The 25,112-nt window shown below is 29.9% G+C and overlaps 1 protein-coding gene across 1 annotated transcript in view; it reads right to left on the reverse strand.

Moving 5' to 3' along the window:
• Positions 1-8,557: 8,557 nt before the first annotated feature.
• The window catches only part of LOC145305452 (uncharacterized), a 66,950-nt gene continuing 50,395 nt past the window's right edge, over positions 8,558-25,112 (reverse strand). The window contains exons 45-60 of the mRNA XM_080147068.1: positions 21,897-21,995; positions 21,652-21,750; positions 21,413-21,511; positions 20,305-20,403; positions 20,074-20,172; positions 19,216-19,302; positions 18,415-18,453; positions 18,135-18,224; positions 17,372-17,470; positions 15,755-15,853; positions 14,832-14,936; positions 14,529-14,627; positions 14,236-14,334; positions 13,991-14,092; positions 10,678-10,746; positions 8,558-8,571 (exon numbers count right to left, since the gene is read on the reverse strand). Of these exons, the coding sequence (XP_080003194.1) occupies positions 8,558-8,571; positions 10,678-10,746; positions 13,991-14,092; positions 14,236-14,334; positions 14,529-14,627; positions 14,832-14,936; positions 15,755-15,853; positions 17,372-17,470; positions 18,135-18,224; positions 18,415-18,453; positions 19,216-19,302; positions 20,074-20,172; positions 20,305-20,403; positions 21,413-21,511; positions 21,652-21,750; positions 21,897-21,995 (1,397 nt within the window). The remainder of the gene's footprint in view (positions 8,572-10,677; positions 10,747-13,990; positions 14,093-14,235; positions 14,335-14,528; positions 14,628-14,831; positions 14,937-15,754; positions 15,854-17,371; positions 17,471-18,134; positions 18,225-18,414; positions 18,454-19,215; positions 19,303-20,073; positions 20,173-20,304; positions 20,404-21,412; positions 21,512-21,651; positions 21,751-21,896; positions 21,996-25,112) is intronic.

Genomic DNA, 25,112 nt, shown 5'->3' on the forward strand with positions numbered 1-25,112 from the left:
GCTACCAAAGAGACAAATGTGTATTTATACAGATGATCAAAATTTGACACTTAACTTTTGTATATTCTGTACAAACACAATGTACAAAAAAAAAGTGTCCACTTTGAATCATCTTTAACTGAACCTGTGTGATTACTATAGCAATCCTTAGTATTTTAGTAACATTTAGGTTTTTAGCGGCTGCTACTTAAGCCGTTAAAAGCAGTCGATTTGCTGCCATTCGACTGCTGTCAATTTTTCATTTACTCTTCATTTTTGACGGGTTCTTAGTGGCTTTTTTATCTTATCTATTTATTATCTAATACGATAGATATTCAAAAAATAATGATATGTTTTGCTAGGTATACCTATCTATATAATAATTTTAACTGAAAATAAAACACATTTGTAGGGTTATTTCCTAATAGGTATACCTATATATTTATGTGATCCTTTTAATATTTGTATTGTAATTTGCAGCTATATTAATTACTTAAAAGTATTTAAAAAAACAACATAATAATATTAATGAAAAAATCCGGCAACTAAATAACAAAATAAATAAACCAATTAAACAAATATTTTTCTTTTGTTAGCGATATGCTGACGAAAAAACTATTATGGAAGGAAGAAGATAATTTATAAATTATGCTTATTTTACATCCTTTTTAAAAGCGAAGCTTTTCTATAATTAGGGTCGGTCCGTCCGTCCGTCCGTACATCCGTCCGTCCGTCCGTCACGGATAGCTTTTTTCGTTAATTGAGACATGTTAAAATTGTCCTACCGATTTCAAATTTTGCATGGTGATTCCTTTACTAGTTAGGTACGATTTAGAAAGCGTAGCAACTCTATAATCATTACCAAAATGTCCGTACGTCCATTTTAAACATGTTGATTTTTTTACTTTTTTAAATAGCTTTTTTCGTTAATTTAGGCATGTTAGAATTGTCCTATCGATTTCAAATTTTGCATGGTGATTCCTGTAATAGTTAGGTACGAGTTAGAAAGCGTAGCATCTCTATAATCATTCTCAGAATGTCCGTACGTCCATTTTAAACATGTTGATTTTTTTTACATTTTTAACAACAACTTTTTATGTGACCTAATTATCCGATTGGTCTAATTTTTGGTATACTGATTCCTGGGACAACAAAGTACAATATTATGAGCGAAGCAACTCTATAATCAAGTCCTAAAAATGTAAGTATGTCCATAATCATTATCCTGTATCAAGCTGTTTTTTAACAAATTTACTTACAATTTTGCTTTGACTCTTATACATTCGCATTCTGATTACTCAGTTCTGACATTATACAAGTGTTTATGTCCGTTTGTCCTACCGTTTCAGAGCTTCGCTTTTATGGATGTTGTCATCCTTGTTTTCTTCACAAAAGTAGTTAAAAATTCTTAAAACGTAGAATTTTACTCAAAATAATTTAAAACAACATAGTTTTCTTATCAATATTTTTTTAGCATAATTTGATGGGACAGTTAAACACCTGTATGTAATTAGAAATTAGTTGAACTTATAACTTTGATAACGTTCTTGTGGTCTATTTAATACTACGGCTTAGAACCGGTTTTCATCCAGTGGATATTAATCGGTTTCAAGTCGCGATTTGAATCATTTTTCCCCTGATATAAAAGTCAGAATAAAATCTTGTGATAAAGTTTAAATATCATATTATTATTATTATTATTATTATTTGTATTGAAACACAGTAAAAATATTATTTCCATATGTTGAACTTTAATAACTGTCAAGTAGCACAATTGCTCTATACTTGGATTATTTTTGTTTGTGTGTTAATCTGTCACTAAAAATGTAAACTTTCTCCATAAAACTTATTTACAGTACACGGTTGGTTTTTTATTAAATGAATAAGTTAGGGTACAATGTTTGGCACTTTCGATATAAGTAAATGATAATAAAAAACCCATAGAATGCGATAATAACTTCAGAAAAATCGAAGAAAATAGTTTTCATACTTAATTAACGTTTTTAAGTTTTTCTTCAAAAAGTTTAGATAAGATGCCTTTAAAAGTCGTCTATGATTTTGTCAGGGATAAAAATGTAACTTTAAAATAAGAATTACAACATATTTTTTCAATTAGTACAAAGTAAAATTTTGAACATTTTATTGATCAGTATATTTTTTAAAATGTGAAGTAGAAACCTGAATATTTTATCATGAAAATTGTGTTATGATTTGATTATCTGCTAGATTACAAGAAAAAAGATACTGACAGTACTTGTTGGTTCTTTATAAAAAATTAGGTAGATTACTTTCAGAACCCCTCTTTTTGCAACGGTATTTCAATAAAACAGAGCCGTAGTCTTAGTGTACTCAATATCTAGACAGCCAACCATTGTTTTAGAATTGTTCAATTTTTTGAACTTCTGATAAAAACAGAATTAATGGTATTTTTGTAAATATTATACCTCCAAGAAATGGCTATACTTCCCAATCATATGTTGTGTGATATTTAAGAGGAATTATTTTGATATAATGTCATTAAAATATTCGTTGAAAAAAGTGCTATTCTAGCTTATACTTTACATTTTAATGTGTATGATAATTCAAATAAAAGATAATGAAGATTTATTTTATATTTAATTGTTATAATTATAAAGAAAAACCTGGAAACAGTAAAAAACTGACTTTATTTTATTGACGTAGGGAAAATTTTGTCAAATATTTGAATAAAAAAACAATATAAAACAAAATAAATTATTTTTAATATAGTCACAAAAAGGCTTAATGAGTTTAGGAAATATTTCATTCACTAATCATGTCATTTAAACTCTATTACACAGAATACAGTGTAAAAAGATGTTCTCGTTTTAATTTTAAGTAATTTCAAATGCATTTTAATACCTTTTAATGATTTATTTTTTGAAACATCTTTTTATAAAATGTTATTGATTTTTGAAGTTATATGTTAAAATGTTTTTAAATTTTGTTAACATTTTGTTTTAAATGTAGAAAATTGGTAATTCTAAACATTCAAAAAATGATTTTATTAAATTTTCATCACTTAAATTGCATGTTTGATGAAATTTTCAACTGATAATTCAAGAAAAATCGTTTAAGTTTTATTATATTTTACTTTGAAATGTTAAAAAAATATAATTATTGTCAAAAATGTGGAAGTTATACTTTCCTCAAAAAAAGACCTAAATATGCAAATTAACACGTGTAATGAGATTTTTTTTCTTTCAGGTTTAATTTTAAGTAATTATTGATATTTTTTGTAAAAAGGATTTTATATAATAAGTTTTAAACTCGAGTTATGTAGTGGTTCTAAAAAAGGTTGCGAATTTATGCAATTTTCTTGCAAAAAAAAATTTCTAGGATTTTAAAAATAGCAAAGGGTGTTATTAGACGTACTTACAGATACAATTGCTAAGTCATTTTGGCCAAACACTAAAATAAAGTTTTTACATCTGAGGGTCCAACCGTGAGTAAATTAGATGGGCTATCTAAAACGGATTTATTATTAATTGGATTTTAGAACAGATAATCATATACCCTAATAAAGTGGAAACTAAGCTAACCAAAATAACGACAGCCCCTTTCCCCCTCCCCTCCCCTTCTACTGGATGACTGAACTGACCAATAAACGATGTCCATGCTAGCAACCTAAATTGACGAACAATTTTTCCCCTATCATAATATCAACGTATATTCTACTACATCCATTACTATCTACCTAAATATATCATTGTTCAAAATATTCTCTTTGTAAAAAAATAGTTTTATGGATGGAAACAATATTTTTTCTGTGTATGTTGTAAAGGGTGTTTTTTGTGTCTTATAATATTTAGCTTTAAAACATCCCTTGAAAAATAAGTTTTTATAAATCATTACATTAAAACTTACTTTTTGTATTTTTATTTTCAAATGGTAAAATTATTCAAACATGTTTCATCAAATTAGAATTTTAAAAAACTTAATTGAATTAATAATTTAATATATTAAACATTTTTGAAATGTAAAAATAAAGCTTGGAAAAAAATGTTAATGAGTGTTTCTTATTATTTTGCAGCTAGGAAATGTGATTTAATTTGTCAGATATTATGTCGGTAAGGATTAGGGTGGGTTCATATCGGAATTAGACAAAGCGGGGATATGTAACAGATAAAATTAACCTTAAAAACATTTCTGACCGAAAAAGAATTTTAAAAAATTGAGTTTTAGAACACGACCACTTAAAAATATAATTCATTGCTTATTAGTATGCAAAGACGACATTCAAAAAAATTTTTTGAATCAGAACTATGGCTTCATGGTGCTCCCTGGAAAGGCCTTGAGGAGCTGAATCAGGAACTTTTGTCCGTTTCAAAATATCTTGTTCCTAGCCTTAGAAATCACTAAAAAACCAAAAATTTTTAAGGTTTATTGAGAATTGTCCAATTTGTAGAGGTTTTTTAGATTTTCTCAGGCTAGGAACGAGATTTTTTGAAACGGACAAAAGTTCCTGACTCAGCTCCTTAAGGCATTTCCAGGGAGCACCATGAAGCCATAGTTCTGATTCAATAAATTTTTGACTCCCATTTACAAATAGCTATACAATTGAATGTCTGGTCGTCAGTGGTTTTAAGACTTAGGATAAATTTTAAATCATCCAGAGGTGTATTATATCTATATAAATTGAGTGCAGATCCCCGCTTTGGCCTCAGAAAAAAAATGTCCAAAATCGACCCACCCTAGTAAGGATAGTCCATTGGCATAAAATTAAATCAAGGGGAAGTGGAAATGAAGGGGGGGGGTTAAAAGATTGGAAGTTGGTTGATAGATATAATTTTTCAGTATGGCTTCGAAACTGATTACCTAATGTCCGCTGGATTAAAACTGGTTTTGAGTCTTATTTCTTGGGTCTAACAAAACTGGAATGAATCATATAACTTTTCATTTTACTATCCGCGGAAAGGTGTCTATAATATTACATCAGCTACCATTTGCTAGATTCAGGTATATTCTATCCTCTTTCAGAAAGATGTCGTCCAGCTTAAGATCAGTGGAAAAAGTTATTAAGTAGTGTCTGGAGTCAGATTTGAAGAATACTGCAGTGGACGGTAAATTTAAAAACAAATATACCCCCATATGTAGATACAAATCATTGATTGAAACATTTGGTCATTTATAGTATGAAACCTACCAAAGTTTTGAGCAAGCAAATAAGAAAACATGGTTAAGAACTTTGGACGCTAAAATTTTATGTCCCTGTTGTACAAACGACCCGATTTTGTAAGCTACATAAACCTGATTTTTTTATTACAGCTACTTTACATTCCAACTAGCAGGTGCGTCCCTAGCATTTAAGTGCTGTCTATTCGAAAATGCTGGAAAGCAATGAAAATAAACTAAAACCAGCCTGCAAACTATATAAGGCTTCACCAAAATCTAGACCTTAATCGTTCCAGTCGTTATCGCTATCTTAAGCTACAGACATAAAAAAAAACCTGATAACTTTGTATAATTACCTTTCTCGTATTCATTTGAATCCGGTGGATAGGAACCGGTTCTCATGAATACGAAAAAACTATGTCTAGCATCGTATTATATCCAGTTTTCTACGAATATAGAAATGTACAATCATAAGATTAAAACTAGTTTTTTTAGCCGGTGCCTTCGGCACCACGGCACAGTGGGTTTTTTGGCTGATTTGGGGATTTTTTAACTTTATGAGTCACAAATGCCAACAAAAGCTTATTCTTTCTAAAAAAAAAGTTAAAACCTTTCATATACAGGTTATAGCTTATGTAATATAACATATTATATACATGTTATTGTGATTTTAAAAAGAAAAATGTCCCTAGAATTACTCTACTCATATGGTTAAAAATTCGAAATTTCTTATATTATTCTGTTAAAAAGAAAAAATTTTTTAACATCGACTTAAACCTCAATTAAAACTTTTGGAGAGTTTTTAAGGTGTACATATATGATTAATATACATATGCTTCTCAGTTTTCAATAAATAGTATACAGGGCTCGGCAGCTGCGCATCAGCTGTGACTAAGCTGTAAATCTTAACCCATTTTGATGCTTTAAAAGAACTTTGATTAGAGGGATTGTCATACTTGGGTCAGGTTCGACCTTTTAGTTGATATTTTAAATTGTAAAAGGTTTGCCTGAGGTATACAGGCTGCCGAGCTCTATTACAATGTCCTTAAAAATTATCCTGTAATTATTCAGTTTTTCAACAAATTTACATACAATTCTGTTAAACTTTTATACATTTATGTTCTGATTATTTAGTTATGACAATCTATAAGTGTTAATGTGCGTTTGTCCCACCGTTTTAGAGCTTCGCTTTCATGGATGTTGTCATCCTTATTATTTTCAAATTTTAATAGTTGGATGGAAAATTTTAGTAATACAGTAAATGAAAGTGGATTTAGGGACTACTATAAATTTAGAAACCAAGGCCATTGAAAAGAAAGAACAATATAAATTAAGTATTTCAAACAAAGTTAAAGGACAGACAGAAAAAAATAGTGGCTTAGAAATCAAATTTAATTTAAATGTTTCAGAAATACAGAAAGGAAGACATGCGCACATTTATAAAAATTGAGCAGCTTTGTTACTAAAACTATTTCATAATAATCATTGTATATATGTTTTCAGTATATCCTATAATATAAGGTACTAAGCTTTTTTTGTGTGTAGCGAAGGATCTCACTCACCACTGAACCGATATGGTTCTTCTTTAGAGGGAAGCTTCTTATAGGATGGTTTTAGGCTATTTAATTTTTATAAATAAGCCTGGGTATTGTTTTAAGCTATTTTTATGCCCTTCTATATCCCTTCGAATACCCTAGATGCTAGGGGCGCAGACGTTAGTTTTATATAGAGTAGATTACCATCAATGAGGTAAATCTTCCCCCCCCCCCCAAAAAAAAAGCTGTCTATCTAAAATTACAGCGTAGCTTTTCTATAATTAGGGTCAGTCCGTACGTCCCTGCGTCCGTAACGTTAGCTTTTTCGTTAACTTAGGCATGTTAGAATTGTTCTATTGATTCCTGTATTAGTTCTGTACGATTTGGAAAGCGTATCAACCCTATAATCATTACCAGAATGTCAATACGTTTATGTTGATTTTTAACTTATATTATAAGTACAATATTATAAGCGAAGCATCTCTATAATCAATTCCTAACAATGTCCGTTTACCCTTAAACAGTATTTTATATTTAAGAACTTTTGCAACAAATTTAGGCAAAATTTTGACAAGACTTATTTATATATATTTTACATATTCACGCTGTTTGTCTGTCACCCCTTTTCAGAGCTTTGCTTTTATGAATTTGTCATCCTTGTTCAAATATAAATCAACTGGTTGTCAGACCATTACCGATAGACTGAAGGACTTAGTAAATTATAATCTGGATGCTTCTTAGTATGGTAATAAAGTCTTTTAAATAGCAGCCAAGAAATTCACGTTTTCCCTAATAATGTTTCTAACGGACAGATGTACCGACAGACGGATGTATCATTTACAGAATAGCTTCACTATTAAAAACGGAAAGGTAACCTTTAAAGATTAAATATGTGTGTTATTAAATTATATCAATTTTTAGTAGTTTGACTTCATAATGGTATTTAATTTATATTAATACAACTTTACAGTATCTATTTTCTAAGCTGGATTTCTCATTTGGGGCTACGAGGTGCCAAGAGTTATGAACTAATCTTGAATTATGAATACTTGAATTTAATCAGGGCCTAAATAACTTTTGGCACCTCGTAGCCCCAAGTGATAAAAAACCTTTAAACGTAAAAAATACACGTTATTTTAAGATGCAATATTAGGTGTTCTTGGATTTTAAATTACAGATTTATGACAACTTTTCTTATTTTTCTTTGCATTTTAAAGTAGAAACATCTGTATATATCAATGAAATATTGTTACATATCATTTAATCAGATTTTTACACCAATTTACTCTAGGAAAAAGTAGGAAAAGCAATGTATGATGATTTTAATGAAAAAATTCACTTTTTAAAAATATTCCTTTGACCACGTTCAGCAAAACGGCTGTATTTTGCCTAATTTTGTAGTATATAAAAAAATCTGTTGCATGGCAACTTTTGAATGGTAATACTAGCCCCTGGGACATTTAACTCAAAATTGAGGAAATTTAAAAAATGACCAAAAATCCCACTGTGCACGGGGCTAAAAAAACTAGTTTTAATCTTATAATTGTACATTCTATATCCGCGGAAAGCCGTTTATAATACGATACGAGAAATAACTATTCCAGTATCGCTTCGAAACCGATTAATATCCGGTGAATTAGAACCGGTTCTTAGCCAGAAAAATTATGTATAGCATCAAATTATATCCAGTTGATTACAAATATAGGAAAAATGGTTTTATTAGTGAAATTGTACATTTTTATTTCCGCGAAAAATTGTTTAAAATACGATTCTACAGCTACAATCATTTAACGATTACAAAGTATAATTTACAAAATTGTAAACATTTATTTAATGCATTTAATTAAAAAAATAATAGTATATAATTCTTTGTTTTAGTATATAATGTATTCATCAATTTAAAACATTCTTCATTCCTTTGCACCTAAATAAATATAATATATTATATGTAAAGTTTAATTTATTTAATGCATTTAATTAAAAAAAATAATAGTAAATAATTCTTTGTTAGTATATAATGTATTCATCAATTTAAAACATTCTTCATTCCCATATAAACAACCCCTTAAATAGTGGATGTAAATATTCATTTATTTCCCCGGTATGATCATTTATAACCCTGGTATCATTTTTAGAAGATTTTTAATTTTTTTTGAAAGATTTTAGAATTTTTATTTACTAAGCATATTTGCGATTACTTTTATTTAATGAAATCTTCAAATTTTTAACATTTACAAAACAGCCTGCTTTATTGCATCAAGATCCATGACAGATCTATATAGGAAATAAACGTCTATAAAGGAGCTCGAGTCTTCCAATGGTAAAGTGTTTAAAACTCATTGTGCTCCAATAATCCTCATTAAACTCTCATTGACCAAAGCGATAATACCTTTATCCTATTTGTTTATGGAATGAATTAAGTTTTTCACTTCATGTAGATATTTGAATTACATTGAAGTATTTAATCCTTATTTCATAAATAAAAAATATACGTTCATGATAGAGTAAATCTAAGAAAACTGTATTTTAAAAAAATTCGATTGTGGCGACACTTCCTTTGTGTTAAAATATTAAAACTAAAATTTTAATCCTTAATTAACCCTTTGGTTATAAGGGAAAAAATTTTTGAAAAAAATAACATGGTCTCAAATGATTTCAAATTGCCTAATTCGGCGAGAAATGCAATAAAAAAAATTTTTGGCGGCGGCGGAAAATGGCGGGAGCGGCGGTCTCGCCGCCGTTTTTTTTTTGAAAGATACCAAAATTTGGGGTAATTAGTGACCCAGCCCAAAAGATTTCACCCAATTATCTCAAAACTAAGGGAGTAGCACCCAAAATAAAATTGCTGGTATGTCGTGGCACGAGTCACCACATTTCCCCCCCCCCCCCTTTAGCATAAAAATGAGTTTTTGTTTGAATGAGAATGATATTCCTGTCCAGTTTTTTGTTTAGGAATGAATATTTTTTACCCTTCTTAAACAAAAAACTGGACAGGAATACCCCATTCCTTTGCACCTAAATATAAAATATGTATATTTTCTCCAGGCGAAAATAGAATAAATTATTGCAAAAAGGGAGGGGACAATGGGCAATTAATTCAATTTAAGAGTATTTGCTGAAAGACCTTGAAATCCAGATTAATCTAGAAAATATGGAGGAAATTATAAAGGGAGAGTTAATACAATACAGAAAACTATAAAATAAGAAGAAAGTTCCAAGGAAAAAACATTTATTTGAAAATTATATTACCAGCACATCAGACTGACGTAACCATTCTGTAATTAATAACTAGAAAAATCTCCCTGGAACCCATTTAACCCATAGTCCCATAACCCAAAATTTAATTGGATTCTTAGATTGTTTATTAAACAAATATCACAATAAAGTTTTTATCTATGAAATGATATTTTCTGGAGAGAAAAAAATTGTTAAAACCAGCCACATCATAACAAATTAAGTTTATTGATACTGCAATATTCAAAACTAACAAACGAGTAAGTGGCATTTTATGCGCTAGTACCCAAAGTCAGTCAAAAACTTCTAAATTCTTGCACATGCCCTAATCAGTACCCGAAGTCTGAGACTCCTAAAAATTTAATAATAAATACATTGTCCCCTCCCTTACTCCCTGCAAAAAATACCAATGTTTAATTATTAGGAAAAAAATTAAAAAAATATTACCATTTTTCCTCAGGATATTAACCCATAGTCCCATAACCCAAAATTTAATTGGATTCTTAGATTGTTTATTAAACAATAAACATATATCACAATAAAGTTTTTATCTATGAAATGATATTTTCTGGAGAGAAAAAAATTGTTAAAACCAGCCACATCATAACAAATTAAGTTTATTGATACTGCAATATTCAAAACTAACAAACGAGTAAGCGGCATTTTGTGCGCTAGTACCCAAAGTCTCCTGAAAATTGAATATCCAATACATTGTCCCCTCCCTTACTCCCTGCAAAAAATACCAATGTTTAATCCCCTTCCACCATTATTAGGAAAAAAATAAAAAAAATATTACCATTTTTCCTCAGGATATCAACAACATCATATTTAGAAAAATACAATGCCCTGCCCAGAGCTGTTTTACCTGAATTATTAAATTTGAGTAAATAACAAGAAAAAATACCATGTATGTTTGTATGTTGCATGTGTATAGATTTACAAAGGGGGGGTCTTAATGCAACCATCTCGTAATCAGTGAGCAAATGACACTTAGAATTCGAATTTCGATCTGAACTTTTCATGAGTAATCCTTGGTAGGTCTATTTTCCCTAAATTGAACAAAAAGTTGGAAAAGTAACGGCCAGCGGCTCAGCCGTTCAGCCGTTTTTTGCCTATTTTCAGGGTAAATCCATCATCAATTACGTAGGAATCGACTTTTTAAAACATATTTTTGGTTTAATTCATGTTAAATGATAGCAATAACCAATTTTAAAACTTCTAGTACCAACAGCTACCGTCTAGAACCGTTTGATAGCGTTTTGGAGTAGAAAAGAGTATTATGTTGAGAGAGGTTTCGTGACTAATTTGCAGTATAAATATAAAAAAATGGCAAAATAGCTGAGCCGCCAGCCGTTAGCCGTTACTTTTCCAACTTTTTGTTCGATTTAGGGAAAATAGACCTACCAAGGATTACTTATGCAAAATTATAGATGGAAATTCGAATTCTAAGTGCCATTTGCTCACTGATTACGAGATGGTTGCATTAACCCCCCCCCCCCTTTAAACAATGACTGATAAAAATAATACAAATATACAAGGTGGGCCAAATAAATAAGGACTTTTTTTAAAATGGTCATAATGTCAAACTACTTGACCAATCAGGACGTTTGACCACACTATAATAGCTTAGGTAATTGCATCTTTTTGCACAAAATAATCTTTGGACGTTAGAGGACGTGTACTCCGTGTAAATGTGAGATAAGTTTTTACTTTCCAGCATCCCTATTTTAAAAATTTAGTAGTATACCTCAAATTAGACAGCATGCTAATACCTCCCTTTATTTTCTTAAATGTTATTGTATTAAATGGCAATCAGTAGACCACATGGATAGGACAGTTAAGAGATCCATGCAAGAGTAAGTCATTTGAATAAAACTGTAGTAGGATTTAACAAAGATTGTAAAATTTCCATTCCCGACTTTTCTATTCTCCTAGGCAGTTGTTCCAGCCCGTGTAACTCAAAATATATTAATAATAACATCTTTATGACTTCTAGATGTACCATCCATGATGCAAGTATTTGACTGGTTTCTCAGATTTAACTATTGCGTTTTTTCTAGGGTTTGCAATCCGGAATCCGCCCAATTTTTGGGCAAATTTTGGAATCCGAATCTGGAATCCGTTTTTTAATAGCGGATTCCGGATTTGTAATTGGTATGCTAAAATTAGCGTCTTGAGTTATTTCTTTCCACTCTCGCTTTTTAAAGGCAAAGATTATCATCATTATATATAAAATCTGGTTCGATTCTCGGAAGTGAATTATAGAGAACACAAAGAACATTAATTTTTAGGACATATGTAGCGCTTAATTATTTTTTTAAAAAGCCTTTTAAAATACTGCTAGAATACGGAATCCGAGTCCAGAATTCGCCAAGGAATCGGCCACTTTTTTTTGACGGATTCTTTTAAGAATCCGGAATCCAAATCCTGCCCAAAAATTTGACGGATTGCCATCACTAGTTTATTAAATTGAACAGAACTATAGATTATTAAAAGATAGATGTATATTATGTATTCATTAGAAAAGAAAGATTTATAGAATATTATCAGTAGAGGTTGTGATTGTCGTCTGAAAAGGGTTAAACCTAAAAAAATGTATTGAAATTAATAAATTATGCATTTGATATTAAAATAGTCAAAATTGAATAATCTTTAAACTGTTTTTAACCTATTTTTGAATGGGGGGTCAAAAATATACTAGGACACCTATAGAATCAGACTGCAGAGCCCAAATTTGAATTAAGTCCCCAGTAAACTTTTTTTGGGGGATTTAAAAATTAATTTTTAGTGTTGCTGTAATCATTTTGACCGAAGCAAAAGCTTTTTTTTTACTTCGGGTAATATTGTGGCTTACAGAACATTTTTATATAATTCACTTTATATTGATACAATAAAAAAACATTACTCTGTTCAATGGAAATAATTTTTTTTTCCAAAACAATTAATTTCATTGAAAAATCTAACATTTACAATAAAACAAATTATTCTGAAATCTAACCAATAAGAAGTCTTGTTTTATATAATTCTTTACAATTCAAAAAAAGAGTGTTTTCACAAAGTGACTTATTTCCAATGTAGTTAAATATTTTTTATTTAATTAAAATGAAAAGAATGAAAACCGTACACATAAAAGATACATACTTTTTAAAATTATTTTAAAAGATAAGTTTGAATAATCTTATTTTATAACACATTTGTATATGTGACAAAAATAAATTTGTTGTATTGTCATTTAACCCTTTACAGCCAATTTTTATGTTTTTAAAATAAGTGAGAGAACACAAACATGTTAATGTTAATTCGTTGATATATTATAAAGAATTAACTTTTTAGTGAATTTTTATAGTAAAATCATAAGGCCTAATTTTACTCTATACCAGAATACAATATTTATGAAGCAAAACACTCTAAAAGCTACGAATTTTACCCAAATAAAAAAAAGACCTTTTGCTCGGATCAAAATGATCATGGCAACAGTAAAAATTAATATTTAAATCCCCCCCAAAAAGTTTATTGGGGACTTAATTCAAATTTAGGCTCTGCAGTCTCATTCTACTGGTGTCATAGTATATTTTTTATATACGTTTTAAAAATAGGTTAAAAACAGTTTAAGTATTTTGTAAAAAAAAATGAATATAAGTTAAATTTATTGAATGTACAGCAGATAATTTAAGTAAAACTGGTTCTTTTTGTCACCAAAAAAGCCAGTAAGCTATAAAAGCACAAGATGTGTACATTATCGTTGCATTTCTAGTGCATGATATAGGCAAATATTTAATCAGGTGTATTCATTATATCACTTTTATTTCATTTTGTTAAGTTTTTTTCTCTTTTTAATTTGAGTAATTTTTATATTTTATTTTGTAGTAAATATATTTATTTTATCAGAATCTCCATGTTCGATCCTGTTGTTACTGCATCATTGTGTGTTGTTTGTGTTTGTTCTTGAATCCTGTACTGAAATCTCCATCTTATTCAAGTATGTATACTTATTATATATTTATTTATTTATATATGGATCTATAGATTATTGGACAGCTAGATATATAGATTAATATCATTAGAAAGATTTATAGATAGAGCGATAAACTGCATATATTATCACTCACCATCATACTTATTCCTAGCCTCTATATTAGCACCATGTTCTAATAATATCTTGATAACTTTTAGGCGTCCATATTCTGCTGCAATCATGAGACTGTTCAATTCTAGATGAATAATATATTTTATGTGTTTGACCAAGAGAATAGATCTATAGATTACCGATATATTTAACATGTATTTTATGTAATAGATAGATTAATAGTATTTTATCAGTAGAAAGATTTATCATGAAAATGTAATCACTAACCATAATAATTTTTAGCCTCTATATTAGCACCATGTTCTAATAGTATCTTTACAACTTCTAGGTGTCCATTCTCTGCTGCATACATAAGACTGGTTTGTCCTAGTTGAATATATCATATATTACATATTATTGTAAAAATACCTATCAAATATAATGAAATTGCTATAGCTAATTTTTTTATTTATAGATTATTGATAGATATATATATAAGTCATGAAACAGATATATTAATAGTTTATTAGCAGTAGAAAGATTTATAGATAGATAGATATAATAAAAATGTTATAGCTCACTATAATTACTGTTAGCCTCTAAATCAGCACCATGTTCTAATAGTAACTTTACAACTTCTTGGTGACCATTTTCTGCTCCATACATAAGACTGGTCTTTCCTAGTTAAAGAGTATAACTATACATAGATAGATTTTCCATTTTCTGCTGTATTCTTTTCAAACATATTTGAATATATAATGTATTTCACCAAAGGAATGGATCTATAGATTAATGTACATATATTATGCATTACATAATAGATATGTAATGTATTTGACCAAGAAAGATTTCAAGTTAGTTAGATAGAAAATGTTAATATTTACCAATATTCTTATCATTTTTAGCCTCTATATTAGCTCCATGTTCTAATAGTATTTTTGTAACTTCTAGATGTCCATTCTCTGCTGCATACACAAGACTATTCCATCCTAGTTAAGGGTGTACATAGATAGATTCTCCATTTTCGGATCATGGAAAGAAAACAAAGTCATTCCTTAATTAGGACAGAAGTCACCTTCCTAGGAAGGACATAAGTAGCTTCCCTTATGTGAGAATTTGTTAGATGAAGGGCATAACTTGTCTCCCTTAACAAAGATTTTGCAAGATGGAGGACATAAGTAGCCTCCCTTCACCACACAAAACCTAGCTTTTTGGTCCTTCACATAGCAAAATCTTGCATAAATAGTTTATCTGTCCTTCACATAGCAAATTCTTGCAAAACATAGCAAATTCTTGCAAAACATAGCAAATTCTTGCAAATTATAGCAAATTCTTGCAAAACATAGCAAATTCTTGTAAAACATAGCATTTCTGTCCTTCACATAGCAAATTTTGCAAGAATTTGCTATGTTTTGCAAGAATTTGTTATGTTTTGCAAGAATTTGCTATGTGAAGGACAGAAATGCTATGTTTTGTGAGGTTTTGCTCTGTGAAGGACAGAAAAGCTAAGTTTTGCAAGATGAAGGACAAAAGCAGCCTTCCTAATGTAAGAATTTGTCAGACAAAGGACATAAGTCACCTCCCTTAAGTTAGATTTTGTTAGATGAAGGACATAAGTAGCCTTCCTTAGACCAATTTCCAGTGACTTCTGTCCTAATTAGGAATGACTTTGTTTTCTTTCCATGATCCTATTATGCAGATTGTTGTATATTACATAATACGTAATAGATAGACAAGTAAAAATTTAAGTTATTATCAGTAGAAACATTTAAAGATAGAAAGATATAATAGAAATGTTATAGCTCACCATCATAATTCTTAGCCTCTATATTAGCACCATGTTCTAATAATATCTTTACTATTTCTTGATGTTCATTCTGTACTGCATACATTAGACTATTCCATCCTAGTTGAATATACGAAGTGGGGACAAAACACCTAATTTAAAAATGCCTAACTAAAAATGCCTAATTAAAAATACCTAATTTTTAAAATGTCTAATATTAAAAAAGCCTAATTTAAAAATACCTAATTGGAGAATATCTAAACGTCTAAGTTAAAAATACCTGATTCTAAAATATGAATTTTTTCTCTAAGATAACTAAATGAGGCACTAAGGTTTCAAATAAGTTTTTGTTTTAGTAGTGAAGCTACTCTATAATTCCAAATGTCTGTCAGTGTCCATCTGTAAGAGACAAAGTGCGAGAAACACAATTTCCTCTCCTCCTATTTAAAATAGAAGGCTGAAACTTCTTGTCAACATTCCCAAATACAAAGTATGATTAACTATAAAATATCAATGGTGGTCAGACTCCTTTTAGCAGGTTTTTGGCTATTTTTAAATTTATCACATTTTCCTCCTTTTCTTTTGTGTTGATAACATTTTAATTTTAATATTAGTTTTAAAAGGAAAAGAAAATTTTATCTTTTTTTGGTGGACTGGGGGTGTTGCACCCTCCAAGAAATACCTTAAAACCATCACAGGACCACTAGGTATTTTCCCGGAAGAGTAGATCTCAATCAGATCAGAGTTACAGAGATCTTAAGCTTCAGACAGACAGCAGGACAGCCAGGCAGACAGACAGACAGACATCATTTTTGTTGGGGGGGGGGGGGAGGATCGCCTCCTCTAACCCCAGTTTTTATATTTGTTTTTAAAAAATAAATTTTTTTTTTGGAGGGGGGGGGGGGTATTTTTTTCTGAGGGCAATTTCTCTCGGGAGGGTGCAGGTGGTAGCTTCCCCTAAAATATTTACAAACATTACAGGGACCCATGAGAAGCTACCCTGTTGATGAGAACCCCATCGGTTCAGTGGTTAGCGAACTCCTTTGGTACAAACAAACAAATTGAGAGACAGACATTGTTCTACTTTGTAATATAGATATGACAAGATTTTAAGATATTAAGATATACTTTAAATTAGGTTTCTTTAAATTAGGCATTTTAAAATTAGTTATTTTTAAAGTTATACATTTTGAGTTAGCATTTATAAAGTTAGGTGTTTTTAAAGTTAGGTCTTTTGTCGCATTAGGCATTTTTAAAATTAGGTATTTTAAAATTAGGCATTTTTAAATTAGGCATAGACGTCCAAGGGGGGGGGGAGGTGCTGTAGTCACCCCCAAAATTTTTATTTTCTAAATTTTACCCCCCCCAAATAAAAAAGCTTGGACGCCGCTGAAATTAGGTATTTATAAATTAGGTGTTTTGTCACATTAGACATTTATAAAATCAGGCATTTTTAAATTAGGTATTTTTAAATTAGGTGTTTTGTCCCCACTCCGAATATACATATATTATAATTTATGTGTTTGACCAAGAGAAAGGATCAATAGATTATTAATGGTTAGATGTAAGAGATTTATTCCTATATATTATTATCAGTTGAAAGATCATATTTATAATGCAAATGTTATAGCTTACCACCACGATTATTCTTAGCCTCTATATTAGCACCATGTTCTAACAAAATCTTGACTACTTCTAGATGTTCTTTTTCTACTGCATACATAAGACTTGTCCTACCTACGTGAATATATATATATGTATATAGAAAATTGAGAGATAGATTTTAAACAAACGTTAATTTATTGAAAACAATCAAGACATTGGAAGTAAAAATAACCACTCCCTTTTTTCAATAAATCTGAAAAATTAAGGGTTATCATGTTATACTGGTTTTAGCTGTTAAAAATTAAATAAATATAGGGTTAGGATTAAATAAAAGATTAATTATTTCTTGCATTGTATTATAAACCGTTTTCTGCAGATATAAAATGTACAATTATAAGAATAATCTTATGATTGTACATTTTTATATTCGTAGAAAACTTGTTATAATATGATGCTAGAAATAGTTTTTTTTTTAATGAGAACTGGTTCTAATCCACTGTATATTAATTGGTTTTGAATGATTACAAGAATAGTTATTTCTCGCATCGTATTATAAACTGCTTTCTGCGGATATAAAATGTACAAATATAAGATTAAAACTTGTTTTTTTTAGCCCCGAGGTGCTGAAGGCACAGGCTAAAAAAACTGGTTTTAATCTTATGATTTACATTTTTATATTCGTAGAAAGCTGGATATAATACAATACTAGACATAGTTTTTTCATGTGGATGAGAACCGGTTCCTATCCACCGGATTTGAATGAATACGAGAAAAAATTTTACAGTATATTTCTTACCTTCATCATTCTTGACATTTACATTAATGCTTTTGTCCAGATATGCTTTTACTTTTTCAGCATCACCATTGACAGATGCACTCAAAAAATCTACACATTACACAACTTTTTCAAACTTATAATTAGAATCTAATCTATTCTGCTTTTTATCAAAGTTTGTATTGAATTTTACTTTCAAAATCGTGCAATTTAAAAACTGCTTCATATAACATTAAATTAGAAAAATTTTAAAACTGAAACAAAATTAACACTTTTGAATTGAAGAGAATATAATAATTACCATTTATATCTTCTTGTATTTGGCTTCTTGTCTTTGCTCCTAAAAAAATGTATCAATTAATTATTATCACAATGTGAAATATAACAATCTTGAATTGTTGTATACTTGCACAGAAAATCTTAAATACTTGGAATAGAAAAGGTTTTAATGAAGCAAAATATATTTTTTTTTGTGTGTGTTTCTGTTCTTTTCCATGCCATGTTCTTTGAGACATAACAGTCCTAGATATGATTTACCTTAAAATCTGCATTGTGGCTTAGATAATCCCCAAATAATCCTTTGCCATACTTAGCTTTAGCATCCTTTGGCTATCTTCTATTGCATAATTTGTATTCAGTCTTAGCTGCAGGACTAAGACTGCAGAGTAAGATATATAAGTTTTCCAGAATTTTAATGTTAGGGGGAGATTTGAAATCTGCATCAAATTTTATAGATTTTTTATAAAATTCGTTTTTTGTATAATTCTTTATCTAAAAGCGGAAATGCATTTTAAGTCAATTAATTTTGACCAATAGGATAGGTGGATTTTAAACTACCTGCGCTCTAATTGGTTGAATGATGTACGCCATCCAATCAGAGCGCAGATTTTTTGAATCCACCAATCACAGAAACCAAAATTAATTAACTTAAATTGCATTTCCGCTTTTAGATACAGAATCATAAAAAAAAACGAATTTTTAAAAAAATCCTCAAAATTTTATGCAGATTTCAAATCTCCTCTTAACTTTAAAATTCCGGAAAACTTATATATCTTACTGCAGAGCCTGTAATATATCTGATGAATGAAACATTTAAATATACCTTTTTTTCTTAGAACTTTTACAGTCTCATCACAATTATTATAATAATACATTTCACATTTTGCAGCCAAGGTAAGTGCTGTTTCACCTGAAAGTAAATATTAATTAAAGAAATATCTATATTTGTAAAACTTTGTTGAAAGAAGATATAATGTCCACTAGAATTATAAAGAAGGGTTGGGCCGGATACATATTTGGCCGGATACCGATTATCTGAATAATATAAAAATTGGGATCCTGGAAAGAAAACAAATTAGCAAGTTTTGTCATATTTTACAGTAGCTTTTGAAAGGTTATTTTAGGTAAGGTTAGAAAAATGTTAATAATGACCTCCAGGGTTAGGAAATAGACCCCTCATGGGATAGAAATAGGAGATAAGCTAAACCAACCCTAATATAAAATAATGAATATTTTACATAAAGTTATCATTTACGGTATATTTATTCTTCTGGCATTATAGTCCATTATGCCTGTAATGCTACAGTGCAGTGCATTAAAAAGAGGCGCGCAGCTATTGCACAGGAATGAATTATAATTACAATTTTTTTTGCATACATAGGACTGTTATGCTCTAATTGAAATATGCTATGTATTTGACCAAGAGAAAAGATTAATAAGTATTAGATAGAGAAAACATATTTATAGATTATCATACAGATAAAAGTATTGATACATAGATAGAATCTCCATTCTTTGCTGAATACATAAGACTATTCCATCCTAATTAATTATATATTTTGTGTTTGACCAATAGATTAACAGAGCTATAGATTATTATTTGTTAGATGCATATTATGTAAGAAATACATTTATATTTTATTATCAGTACAAATATTATATTGCAAATATTATAGCTTACCATCATTATTCATTACATCTATGTTAGCACTATGTTCTAATAACATCTTGACTACTTCTAGGCTTCCATGAAATGATGCATACATTAAACTATTCCATCCTAGTTAAATATATATATATATGTGTTTGACCAAGAAAAAGCAAAAAGTTAGATGTATATTATGTGAGAGATAGAATTCAGATTGTTAACAGTAGAAAGATTCATAGTTATAATGCAAATGTTATAGCCCACCATAATTATTCTTTGCCTCGATGTTAGCACCATGTTCTAATAATATCTTGATAACTTCTAGGTTTCCATGATATGCTGCATATATTAAACTATTCCATCCTAGTTAAATATATATTATGTGTTTGATCAAGAGAACAGATCAATAGATTATTAATAGTTAGATGTACATTATGTAAGAGATAGATAATAGAATTAGGAGAGAAGAAGTATAGTGTGAACCCCTTTTTCGTAAATCTGACAAAGGAACTCCTCCAGCTGACAAAAAACTTTAAAATTTTTCGAGTATATAATTTCTAGAAAGCTAACTTTATATTAAGGAATTCAACAATTCATAGCTAACTTATCAACGGATTTGTAATATGCTTTACACTATACTAGAAAATAAATTTTAACACGATATAATTTACGTGAGAAAAGCTTTATCTTAAGAAATGCGACTATTTACAGCTGACTCTTTATATGAACAAAATGAAAAAAATATGCCCTTTCCTCTTACCCATATGTGTACAGTGTATACACAGTACAACGCTAGGTCCTGTTGAAAATGTAACGAACGTACTGTTGTATTCTATTTGTTATTTTATTTTTATATAATTTATTTCGAGGTAAACATGAAACAAACTATGAATTTATGTATTTTAAATGTTTATGATAGATACGAATTACAAATTAAAGATTATAAATCATATACATTTGAAGTCCGAGATATTATTTCTTTGTTTTAATAGAAACTTAAGAAAAAAATATGATTTTATTAACTTAAATTCATAAAGGGATTTTTATTTTTTACAACGATTGCAATAGATGAAGCATATTTATTATTAATGCACAGATAAAACATAGATGTGAAACAACAATATGAAGGCAGTACTTCATGTGATGGACTTGATTCGAGTAAAAGTTGAAAGAATAGCTCTAATTAACTCTAATGAAAAAACTAGAAAACTTAAGTTTAATTCAACCAATGAGATTTCATGTATGCTCCGATGCGATTCATTTATTGGCTCAATCAGACATTACCTCTCTTTCTTAGTACCTTTATTAGATAGATTTATAGATTAATATCAGTTCAAAGATTCATATTTATAATACTTATGTTAAAGCTCACCACGATCCTCCTTAGCCTCTTTATCAGCACCGTGCTCTAATAAAATTTTGACTACTTCTATGTGTCCATTTTCTACTGCAATCATAAAGCTGGTCTTTCCTAAATGAATATATTATGTATTTGACCAAGAGAACGGATCTATAGGTAATTTATAGATATATGTATATTATGTAAGAAATAGATTGTAGATTGTTATCAGTAGAGAGATTCATATTCGTAATGCAAATGTTATAGCTCACCATAATCATCCTTAGCCTCTATATTAGCACCATGTTCTAATAATATCTTGATAACTTCTAGGTTTCCATCCCATGATGCATACATAAGACTGGTCCATCCTAGTTGAATATATATTATGTGTTCAACCAAGAGAACGGATCTATAGATTAAAGATAGATATAAGATGTATATTATGTAACAGATAAATTAATAGTATTTTATCACTAGAAAGATTTATCAATTTCATGAAAATGTTCTCACTTACCATAATTATTCTTAGCCTCTATATTAGCACCATGTTTGAATAATATGTTGACAACTTCTAGGTGTCCATTCTCTGCTGCATACATTAGACTGTTCTCTCCTAGTTGAGTATATTATGTATTTGACCATGATAATGGATTGACAGGAAGATATACAGGGTGGGCCACATAAATCCGGACTTTTTTCAAACGGCCATAGCACCAAAACTACTTGACCAATCAGGACGTTTGACCACACTATAAAAAGCTTAGGTAATTACCTTTTTGCCAATAAAATTTTTTGGAGGATGGAGGACGTGTACTCCGAGCTGGCAGCGCTTATGTTCAACATGGCAGATTCGAAATGAGCGCTAGTTTACCCTAGATTCTCAATATGGGCCCACTAAATCTGATCTCAGCCTATCTGTAGCTGAGATAGACTTATGATACTTGCTGGAGATACTGTTAGATACTTAATGAAGACACTAGAAAAAACTAGAGCTCTCTATCACATCTGGTTTGGCCGTAGTACTCCGGCAAAGTGAAACGTGGTAGATTTTAAGGTGTAAAAAATGTCAAAAATCTTGAAAATTTCTCGGTTCTCGACTACATGGGCCCATTTGGAACCTTAAGAATCATATTAGACTATGTGTTGCGATGATAACCATAGCTTAATCTTCATGCCATTTCCAAAATGGTATAAAACGTTGTACTAGCTTAATTGTGGCCAAAATGAGAGCCGCCGTGTCGAATGGTATCTTGAAAGATGGGTATATTTGAATCCTGCGGTTACTCACGTCCCTAAAGAGATGTGGCCTCCCAGCTGCCCCAATCTTCATACAATTGATTTATGGGCCTGGAGCGCCATTAAAGCACGAACCAATAGACGCGCTTATACCACAAAGACCTCCCTCATTGCCACTATCAAGAAGAACTTCGCCATCTTGTACAGGGACATGGTGACCAGGGTCGGGGGGCGGTTTAGAGGGCGGGTAAAGGCGGTAATTGAGGCTGGCGGCGATTTTATTGAATAATCTAATAGTCATATACCTAGTTTACTTCCCAGTTTTTAAAATTCAATAAAATCTTTAAAATAGACGATTTTATGTTCATTTTTTTAAAAATAAAAAAAAGTCCGGATTTATCTGGCCCACCCTGTATATTAGGATCACAAAAGATTTCCTAGTTGAATGTATTATGTTTAAACAAGATAACTGTTCTATATACAGGGCCTGGCGATCTAATTGTCGCCAACTTTATAGCCTAATAGATCAACAGTGAAAATATCAAAAAATAAAGTTGCACACCCTGAACGAAAGATTGGCATACCCTAAAACGATTTTTTGCTTAATAACCAACATGGTCTCACCCTACAAGGATATATCCAACTACAAGATGGACAGGTACCTTCTTAGGTCCGCTGTAATCATTGTTTTTGGTTAATAATGGCAGTGAAATCTCAAATTTAACAATTGCTACGACATTAGCAGTTAATTAATGGACTGTTCAGTGTGTCCACAAGAAGTTAGAGGCCACCATCAAGCAGGTCCCCAAGCACAAGGTCTCTGTCAGGATGGTCAAGGACACAGAGTTCATCAAACCCTACAATGTCCAGGGGGCCATGGCAAGGTATCTGAACTGTCATGAGGACTGAGCACCCTGCCATGTATCAAAAATCTCCATTAAGTGGTTAATTGAGAACTAGTTTGACCTTATCACCAAGGATTTGAGGTCTGCTAATTCACCTGACCTCAATCCTTTCCACATTATTGTGCAGGCGTATTTCATGAAATTTCAAAACACTTGTTTTTAGACTTCCCCACAACACCAAGACCTCCTTTATGAAAAATTTATTTTCAAATTCATTACGCTCCATGTACAGGGACATGCTGAGAAGACAGGCTGCTGGTTAAACTGTTTTTAACCTATTTTTGATTAGTATATCAAAAATATACTCTGACACCTGTAGAATCATACTGCAAAGCCAAAATTGAGAACACTTGCCCACATCGATTTTTATTAGGATTTTAAAGTTTATTAAATAAATTTTACTGAATTGTGATGTTTCTTTCCTTTGTGGGTAAAATACTCAGCTTTTAGAGTGTCTTGCTTCATAAATATTGTATGCTAGTATACAATAAAGTTAGGTCTTTTGATTTTATCTATCAAAACTAATTAAAAATTCATTCTTAACAATATATCAATGAATTAACATAAAAATACATTAAAACACATAAAAATTGGCTGTAAAGGGTTAAATAATGTAAGATGACAACAAATGTTTATGCAATATAACAAATTTATCTTCATCACATTTACAAATATGATATAAAATAAGATTATTCAAACTTATTTTTTAAAATATTTTTAAAAAGTATGTATCTTTAATGTGTTTAGTTTTCATTCTTTTCATTTTAATTAAATAAAAGTTATTCTATTATATTGGAAATAAGTCACTTTGTGAAAACACTATATTTAAAATTTAAAGATTTTTAGCTTTGTCATTGGTTAATGCTGAATCCTCATAGTTTTTATGTTAATTCAAAGATATATCCTACATCTTTCACTTTTAATGAATAATTATAAATATAAAATCAAAAGAGCTATTTTTTTTACTATCATTATCTTTTTATCATATTATGAAGAAAAATGCTTTGAAGCAAGAATTTTACCAAAAAAGAAAAGACAGTTCATGATTCAGTAAAATTTACTTAATCCATAGTAAAAAATAAACTTTAAAATCCTAATAAAAATCGATGTGGGCTATTATTCTCAATTTTAGCTCTGCAGTTCGATTCTACAGGTGTCAGATTATATTTTTGATATACCTATGAAAAATAGGGTAAAAACAGTTTAAGAGGCCATATTAAACTGTTTTAACCTATTTTTTAATCATATATCAAAAATATACTATGACACCAGTAGAATCAGACTGCAGAGCCCAAATTTGAATTAAGTCCCCAATAAACTTTTTTTGGGGGATTTAAAAATTAATTTTATATGTTGCTGTGATAATTTTGACGGAAGCAAAAGCAACTTTTAGTTTGGGGTTAAATTATTTCTTACAGAGCAATCTTATATGATTCAGTTTATATCAATACAATAATAAAAAAACTCTACTCTGTTCGACGGAAATAATTTTTTTTCTAAAACAGTTAGGGAGTTGAATCCATTTTTATAGAAGCAGAAATATAATCTATGATTATGGTTTGGACCCTCTAAAACTGTAATCTACCCTT

This window comes from Acartia tonsa, chromosome 14, assembly GCF_053477335.1.
Source record: "Acartia tonsa isolate MP-2025a chromosome 14, ASM5347733v1, whole genome shotgun sequence".
In the NCBI taxonomy this organism is placed as follows: domain Eukaryota; kingdom Metazoa; phylum Arthropoda; class Copepoda; order Calanoida; family Acartiidae; genus Acartia; species Acartia tonsa.